We start from the raw sequence: 8,965 nt of genomic DNA, 5'->3' as shown, positions 1-8,965 counted from the left end.
CATTCACCGTTGTTTATAAAGTTGCATTTTTTCCCCAGATTACTTTATGTATCATTGTCTCTTCATTTGGAAGTTATATTTAAGTGAAATTTGGGAGTAAAGACCACACCTTAAAACCCCTTCCCTCTCACATTAACGTCAGTATTATACACACCTGGCATGGTACATCAGGTGAGCGGGAGCACTAATTAAGGTTATACGACATACAGTTAAGTTAGTATGATAACAAAGGGAAAGGGTAACCTACAAATAGTACAGTTTACCACCATGTTCACTGGCCTGACAAAATACAGGTGCAAAAAAACGATTTAGGAAGAGAATGTGTTTTTACTTTCATCTTGTCTTAGATCTGCAAAGGTGTAGGGAAGAAATAAGCAGATTAAGTCTAAATGAGATATTAATATACAACTGACTATGAAAACATAATTTAATAAGTATTCAACTACAGGAAAGAACATGACAGGTATGTGTTGTAAAATAAAAAATAGAACTATTGAAAGAGGTGTATGTGCGTGTAAAAAAATAAATAATATGAATGTGTAGCCTGTAAGAGAACAACAAGAGCATGTATTTTTGGCACAACTGCAGACCGATACAGGGACTACTCATAAAGCCTAGACGTAGTAGGGGAACTTCAGACATGGCCATAAAGAGAGAGAGGGCAGGGCACTGGAGATCTGCGGTACAGAGAGGAGTGGAGTAGAGGTGTGTGTGTCTATGGAAAAAATAAAATAATGTGTAGCCATAACACAGCTAAACAAACAAATGGCCGCTGGACGTCATGGACCAGTTAATGGAACATAACTTCAAACAGTTTCAACACCCTGGTTTCAAGTGGTTTTAAATGAAAGAAATATATTCACCTTTAGTCTCGTAAGAGACCAACAAGAGCATCTGTGAATTCTCCGGTGTATGAGTTTCAATTCAGAAATCTATGTAACACTAATAATGACTGCTATCCTAACACCTTGCCCAAACCGGCTGCGCGCGTGCGCTATCGTGCATAAATGTATTTTGCCCCCCCACACCAAACGCAATCACGACACGCAGGTTAAAATATCAAAACAAACTCTGAACAAATGACATTAATTTGGGGACAGGTCGAAAAGCATTAAACATGTATGGTAAATTAGCTAGTTAGCTTGCACTTGCTAGCTAACGGTAATTTGTCCTATTTAGCTAGCTTGCTGTTGCTAGCTAATTTGTCCTGGGATATAAACATTGAGTTATTTTACCTGAAATGCACAAGGATCTCTACTCCGACAATTAATCCACACATAAAACGGCCAACCGAATCGTTTCTAGTCATCTCTCCTCCTTCCAGGCCTTTTCATCGTTTAAATTATATGGTGATCGCATCTAAACTTTAATTGTATTACCACGACTACTGGCAAAACAGTTCGTCTTTCTATCACCCACGTGGGTATAACCAATGAGGAGATTGCACGTGGGTACCTGCTTCTATAAACCAATGAGGAGATGGCACGTGGGTACCTGCTTCTATAAACCAATGAGGAGATGGGAGAGGCAGGACTTGCAGCGCGATCTGCGTCAGAAATAGGAATTACTTCTATTTTAGCCCTTGGCGTCGCAGATGTTCGTTGGCGCGCGTGAGCAGTGTGGGTGCAATAATTGAATAACATGGATTTCTAAATTTATTTTGCAACGCACGCGACGTGTCTGGTCAGCATGTAAGACTTTATAAACAAATGACTTCATGAATTGACTGAATTTAAACGGAACTGACGTGTGTGAAAAGAAAGGTACAATGAGGGAGGTCAAAACAACACCCAGACAACTCCTCTTCCTGTCCTTCCTGTCCTTCCTCTCCTCTCCCTGTCCTTCCTCTCCTCTTCCTGTCCTTCCTGTGAGCTGGTCGGCTAAATTGACTCCATTTCTGAAAGGGAAGAGAAAAACAACACATACAAGCTTAACATAATATGACACCATAAAAGGTGAGATTTATGTTAACTAAATACTGCTTGTATAGTGTAGTTAGTGGCATAAATATAGGAACAGTGTGGTAAAGTTGGTAATACTTGCTGTTTACTCATGGAATTTGTGTTTCAGATCAAAAGATTAATGTGACAGGCAAATATTTAGACAGCAAACTGTTGTTTGAGTATATTTTCTAACCCAGAAACAACAGCTATACATGTGCATCATTAATACTTTGATCTGAAATACCAATTAACCTACATGACTATACTGTAAAAAATGACCTACTTTACTTCACTGTCACAACACTTATAACACTACCTGTGTAGTGGATTAAAAAAAACGTACATTTGAACTCGGCTTCGAAAAGCAGCTGATACATTTTAACCTTGACTGCTGCTTTTCTTTGCTGAGGCAGCCTCTTCAGTGTTGGCACCAGGCTCATGGCAAAGAGGGTCTCCTCATCCTCCTTCCTGTGAGCATCAGGTTGGGCTGCATCCCTCTCGACGGATTGGAGGAGCCTCTGCTGGAATGAGTTGAGTGGATCTGGGGGCTGGTACCTCCGATGACGCCTGGTGTGACGTTGTTCCTCTTCGTTTCTCTCTCTGTTTCTCTCCACGGCCACATCCTGTTCAACGAGGTCCTCAGTGGTCACTTCCGTGAGGTTTAATCTCAGGTGGTCCTAGATCCAGAGGTGCTTTATCCATTTCATCATCTTCCATGGCTGCACCGGTGGTGGTCATACTCGTAGATTATGTAGACGTTGTAGAGGGTCTCGCTGCACCGGTGGAGGCGATGGTCGCACTTGTAGATGACGTTGAGGGTCTTGATGCACCGGTGGCGACCACTTGTGGATGACGTAGTAGAGGGTCTGCCTGTAAAATTGTCACTCGTTGCCCTAGGCACAATAAATGGATCCAGAAAAGAAAGAATGTGGCAGAAGCGCCAAGGCTGCTGGCCTGAAGCTGCTGACCCAGGCCTCTTCTCTTTCTCTGCCCTTCTCTCTCTCTCTCTCTCTGATACCTGTCCCTGAGTCCTCTCCACTTCCTCCTACAGTCTTCTTCTACATAGACATGAACATGATAAGCCAAACCATTACCTAGCATAACTATAGCTGTCATGGACAGGTCACCTACTGTACACATACACACACACACACACACACTTATCTGACCAAATTATCAGTAGTGTCTACCATTGCTATTAATCTAGCATACACACTCACTCTTTCAAACATGATTGTTTGGTAAAGTTCTGGGGTAGTAACTAGCATAATTTATTTGACTTTCTTACACACCTCATTGGCTAGGTTAACTAGCCACATCTAGCACAAGCTCACTACTAAACTGACCTGGCAATCCTACTATTGTGGACACTTGTCAACGAGCAGCATTTTTTTGTGTTTGTCCCTGTAGCTGTCAGCAGTTGTGTCAAAAAGACACGGTTTTGAGGATACTGCGAAATTGAAAATTCTCTCCTCCATGTGTCCAACCGCATGCGACCATCTGCAAAAGGTACCTGCACAAGTAAGGTACCTGCACATCAGTGATGCATAACACAGTCGGTGTGTTCAAAGCGTTACTCCATTCCGTACAAATGGCGCAACGGCGACATTCAAACGAGGCTGCAGAGAAAACTAATGGGACTGTAACGACTGTTGATATATATATATATTTTTTTTTACAACAACTCAATACAGGAAGTACATGTGGGAACACAAGTGTGTGTGTGTATATATAAATAATATACCAAGGACAATTGGGCTAGGGGGTACAATATCACATTACACAACGACCTTATACGAGATACATACATAATGTAACGACCCTGGGTTTATATGCGCGGTTTTCGACGCTGCCGCTTGAGCATGCTTTTGCGGCACAGTCGATAGCGCGCTGGACTTCGGGCTAGAACCCTCGACCTGCTCCCTCCCTGTTTCATTACATTGGTGTCACGAGTGATCGGACCTTGCATCCACGACAGTGCGTGTGCTTGGCCGGTGAGCGCGTTCCTGTAAGACGTCGAGTCGCCAGTGTTGCCAACTTCACCATTTTGTCGCTATATTTAGCGAGTATTCAGACCCCTCTAGCGACAATTTTTCAAAAAAGCAACTAGCGACAAATCTAGCGACTTTCTAGTGTTATTGGAGACTTTGAGACTGACGTGAAAGCACGTATCGTTCTTACTCTTAACGAGCAGCGATTGCTGCCGTGGGCCCCACCGGACCCCACCCCGGTCCCAAAGCACAAGCGGTCCAGTCCTCGCGCTGCAGTCAGAGCAGGAGATGTTCACCCATCCGCGTCCAGACTGCAAATTAATCGCGCATGCGGAAAGCCGCAGCTGGCTGATCCCACCCTGGCTTACATTACTATTATTTTTACACCTGAATTAGGGCCAGACTAGTTACCATAATTTTCTCACATTGCCATTGACAGTTTTTCTATTGTCTCTTTTTGGTCCATTTAGATTGTATACAAAAAAATAAAAAATAATGTTAAAGTTTTACTGTGACTTGTTGTAGGCTCATAAGTGGACCATAAGGTTAAAAAATAAAAACCAAATTAACAAAAATAAAACGAAGTAACTCCGCCAGAGTGTCAATTTGGGGTCACTTTTGGCGGTCCCAAGCCCGGATAAAGGAGGAGGGTTGGAATTGTGACATAAAAAATCCCAAGAATCGACAGAAGAAAGTTCATTTGTCGTTCTAAACATATTTAGGGTGTTTTTTACTCACTTTTTGTCTCTCCCACGACATTATTCCTCTCTCCTAAAGCGTCCATTACAATTACATTCACATGGCCAAATATGCAAATTAGGTGATGTCATTTAGCGACTTTTAGGACAGCCAATAGCTACTTTCCTTACTGAGGAGTTGGCAACACTGCCCAGGAAGTGTTTGTCATTTTTTTTTTTTTAGGAAGTGCTTTTCATGGCTCGTCGTGGTTGAATTGTTTCCTTGTAAGGAGCTGAGCGGGATTGGATTCTGCACAATCGAAACTAAACAATCGCATGAAGGGGACCGACACTCAAGGTCTGCCTATATAAGTCTTTACGATCAACCCTCAGCACAAGGTATCAATTTACTGCACTAGCTCGACTTGGGGACATTCGATAATTCTACACAATACATTCATGTCTCTACATTCTGTGATGTTTGTCTTTGATCATTGATGGTTCAGTTACTCTCATTATGGTTGACAGCCTCATATCTCGTTTCAACAGCTTTTTTCTGTATTTTATATTAATTGACATTCAATGTCACATACAATTAGTCAATGATCCAATGGAATCTCTTACAGAAGTAATTGAACACCAACCAGATCTCACCATGTCAGACACGGTCCCCCTGGAACAGAGGTACAAGGCCAGCATGGTCCTGAGTGGAGCAGGAGATGCCCTGGGCTACAACCATGGTCACTGGGAATTTGAAAATGATGGAGTGTTCATACATGAGGAAGTTCAGAAGAGAGGAGGTCTAGGGAAGCTGGATGCCATAGACTTCCCTGTTAGTGATGACACCGTCATGCACCTGGCTACAGCTGAGGCTCTGGTCAAGGTAGGGAAGGGGAAAGGGGCGTCCCTCCCTGTGCTGTATCGAGCCCTGGTGGAGAAGTACATTGTAAGCATGACAGACATGAATGGAAGAGGAGCAGGTATGTAACAGTTTATATTCCTTTATGAGGTGTGTCATGTTGTGTTAACATGAGTGGCAAATGGCAATATTTCTGCACACTTGGACACGGTACACTTAACTTAGATGTAAATATAGGGGACCTACGTGGTTCTGGTACCGGTTCTGTGGACACCTTAGATCTGGCTTGCATTGAGCAATAGCCCTGATTGACGTACATAGTAGTATTTTTTTCTGAGCCTATCTGTCGTATGATGTGAAATCTGAAACCACTTTAAGCTGGGATGTCCCTTCTACCATTTCATTCGCTCTTCCGACTGTCCATCAACTCCTAGCTGAACCCTACCTCACAGGTGAAGCACATGCCTGCGATAGTTACATCGTAGCACAGCAGGAGAGAGTGGTCTCATCATGGTGGCACATTCAGAGAATGAATTATAGCCATTCATCTAAAATAAAAATCTCTTTCCATTTGTCATAGACAGACAATATTAGCATGCAATGAAAGGTGCGTTCCTAACGAGTTCTGGAAGCCAATCTAGACCTCTGTGAGACATTCACAGATGGGGGCAGATGTTTTGATCAAGAGAGACCTTTAGAAAATCTGCACATTTTCTCTAACACTAAATATTCAAATATTTTTGCATTTACATTTTTAGTCATTTAGCAGACACTCTTATCCAGAGCAACTTACAGTAGAGTGCAGACATTTTCATATTTTGTTATTTTTTCATACTGGTCCCCTGCGGGAAACGAACCCACGCGTTGCAAGCACCATGCTCTACCAACTGAACCACATGTATTTTACAGTTATAATGAAGGTGAAATCTTATAGTAATGTTATAATTTGTTTTGAAGTCCTATTCATACAGTTTTGTTGAATAGGAAATACATCATATAAATATTTCATACTTTCATGTTTTTTATTATATTTGTACTGTGCAGTTGAGCGTATGTCCTCAAAGGTGACCTCAGCAATTTATATATTTTTTTACCAATGATGTGAGATTTTAACATTTTTTGGAGTATGCAACATTACTAGTTATTGATTATGGCCCTATCATCAAAAATAATAACTTTGGGGGATTTTGAAGATGACATTTTCGATTACATTTAGTTACATTTAAATCCACATGTTGATATTCAATAATTATACTCCCTCTGTCTCCGCTGTAGGCCTCACCTGCATGAGCAGCGTTGCAAAGCACAGACAGAGAACTGACGAGGACATTAAGATTCCCTTTGACAAGAGGGGCGGAGGGTGTGGGGCAGCCATGAGGGCCATGTGTATCGGCCTGCGCTTCCCCGACCCTGAGCAGGAGCACCTGCTGATAGCAGTAAGTGTGGAGAGTGGGCGTCTGACCCACCACCACCCCACAGGCTACCTGGGAGCCCTGGCTGCAGCCCTGTTCACGGCCTACGCAGTGAGGGGCACCCTGCCCGTGGAGGCCTGGGGACACAGACTCCTGGAGGTCCTGGACAAAGCCAAGGAGTACGTCAGGCATTCGGGCAATTGTGTGGAGCTGAACATGGAGCACTGGTGAGGCATTTGTTGTGGTTGGCTGCAGAGGAGGCTGGTGGGCAGAGTGGAACGGTGGGCAGACTGGAACGGTGTCAAACACATGGTTTCCATGTCTTTGATATGTTTGATACCACTCCATTCCAACCATTACAATAAGCCAGTCCTCCTATATCTCTGCCCAACAGCCTCCTCTGTTTGACTGTATGCAGGTCACACTTCACACAATGTTCTTGCCCTGCAGGAAATGCAGATGAGCTTCGTGGTTTATGTAAATTCACAGAACTGCACTAACACCCAGTTATATTAAAAGTATTCCACTTTTTATGTAGCCTCATTTTACCAGCTAATAGCCTAATCACCGATCACGCAACATTATTGGCTAAATGATAAATTCCTGTTGCTGCGACAATACAGGCCAAAGATAATTCCTACATCTTTGCCTGGGTTTACAAAGTAGAATGATGTCTAAGTTTAATCTGCTTCAGACTAATCTTATTTTTCCAGGGACTACTTTGGAATTCAGTGGAAATCCTATTTAGAAAAGAGAGGCATTCTGGATGGGAAGAGCAAACCTCAGTTTCCAGAGTCCTACGGAGTGAAGGAGAGGGAGAGTTTCTATAGGGCGGTGAGCTTCAAGGGTTGTGGTGGCGCCAGTGGGCATGATGCTCCCATGATAGCTTACGATGCCCTTCTGAAAGCAGGCGACTCCTGGGTTGAGCTGGCCAATCATGGCTTCTTCCATGGTGGGGACAGCGACTCCACGGCCGTGATCGCTGCTGCCTGGTGGGGCGCACTGTTCGGGTTCAGAGGGGTGCCAGAGATCAACTACCAGAGGCTTGAGTACCGTGACAGGCTATCCAAACTAGGGCAACGACTATACGAGCTCAGGGGAAAATCTCTTGGAACTGAGAAAGAGTGATGTAAATTAATCCAATAGATGGTTAAAGGTGAAATTCATTACATATCCTGCAGATGATCAGTCATTTCTACTTTTTTGACACTAATTTTGCATCCTTTGGTTTTTTTATTACATATTTTTTAAGAATATGACTGGATCTGGAAAGATTTATAGAGGACTTGTGATCTCAAACTGCAGTCTACCTACTGACGAGGAGATGGAGCCAGAATGTTCTGTATAATAACAAACCTTTTCTGTAATGGCAACATTTATTTATTTCCAGCCTATAATCAAGTCTTCACTAACATACATTGATGCTGCAGTTGTGCTATTATTGTACCATTTTAGCTATGGCAGAGTGTAAAAACGGATTGTTTTACTTCTGATTAGACTGATGTTAAAGGAAGACTAAATGAAGTCTACAAGTACAGTGGTGACCAGAGGGTGGCAGTGTAACTTAACAAATCACTCTTAACTCTTTCCTGTCTCGCTCTCTCAATTAATTCAATTTCAATTTAAGGTCTTTATTGGCATGGAAAACAAAAGCAAGTGAAATAGATAATTAACAAAAGTGAAATAATAACAAATTAACAGTAAACATTACAGATGTTCCAAAAGAATAAAGACATTGTAACGATGTACAAAAGGGAAAATAAATTAACACGGGTTGTATTTACAATGGTGTTTGTTTTTCACTGGTTGCCCTTCTCTTGTGGCAACTAGATTGTTCTAGCAGTTCTCACATAGGAACTTCATTGGGTGGAAGGATGTTTAATTGGCCATTTTAGGCACTTTTTAGACCTTGTGAACTATACATGATACAGACACATCTTGGTGTCATTATACTCCATATAGTGTTCCCTCAAATATGGAGTACTGTATGTCTAGATTCTGAAATACTCATATTACATTTGTAACATTTGTATCTCAACTACCCTTTTTGATTTTGCTTATTTTTAGACATATTGTTTGTAAT

At 42.3% G+C, this 8,965-nt stretch overlaps 1 protein-coding gene and 1 long non-coding RNA gene across 6 annotated transcripts; one reads left to right on the top strand and one right to left on the bottom strand.

Annotated features, from left to right (window-relative positions):
* Positions 1 to 1,743: 1,743 nt before the first annotated feature.
* LOC120058292 lies at positions 1,744 to 4,744 on the bottom strand. Of its 2 annotated transcripts, XR_005477995.1 has the most exons (3): positions 4,673 to 4,744; positions 2,287 to 2,836; positions 1,744 to 1,897 (listed from the first exon to the last, which is right to left on the bottom strand). It is a non-coding gene; the product is annotated as an uncharacterized LOC120058292 (long non-coding RNA). The 2 variants fall into 2 exon arrangements; XR_005477994.1 differs by lacking the exon at positions 4,673 to 4,744 and having other exon boundaries at positions 2,287 to 3,622.
* A 95-nt stretch (positions 4,745 to 4,839) lies between these two features.
* LOC120058290 (protein ADP-ribosylarginine hydrolase-like) lies at positions 4,840 to 8,665 on the top strand. Of its 4 annotated transcripts, none has more exons than XM_039006839.1 (4): positions 4,840 to 4,969; positions 5,238 to 5,591; positions 6,746 to 7,109; positions 7,596 to 8,665. In XM_039006839.1, the coding sequence occupies exons 1-4, from the start codon at positions 4,948 to 4,950 to the stop codon at positions 8,008 to 8,010; spliced, it is 1,155 nt and encodes a 384-aa protein (XP_038862767.1). In that variant the 5' UTR covers positions 4,840 to 4,947; the 3' UTR covers positions 8,011 to 8,665. The 4 variants fall into 4 exon arrangements, with proteins under 4 accessions (XP_038862767.1, XP_038862770.1, XP_038862769.1 ...); XM_039006842.1 differs by having other exon boundaries at positions 4,850 to 5,010; positions 5,241 to 5,591; XM_039006841.1 differs by having other exon boundaries at positions 4,851 to 5,010.
* Positions 8,666 to 8,965: the final 300 nt, after the last annotated feature.

Source organism: Salvelinus namaycush, chromosome 13 (genome assembly GCF_016432855.1).
Source record: "Salvelinus namaycush isolate Seneca chromosome 13, SaNama_1.0, whole genome shotgun sequence".
Lineage (NCBI taxonomy): Eukaryota > Metazoa > Chordata > Actinopteri > Salmoniformes > Salmonidae > Salvelinus > Salvelinus namaycush.
Note: the sequence above shows the minus strand (reverse complement) of the source record. Positions and strands in the feature narration are given on the sequence as shown.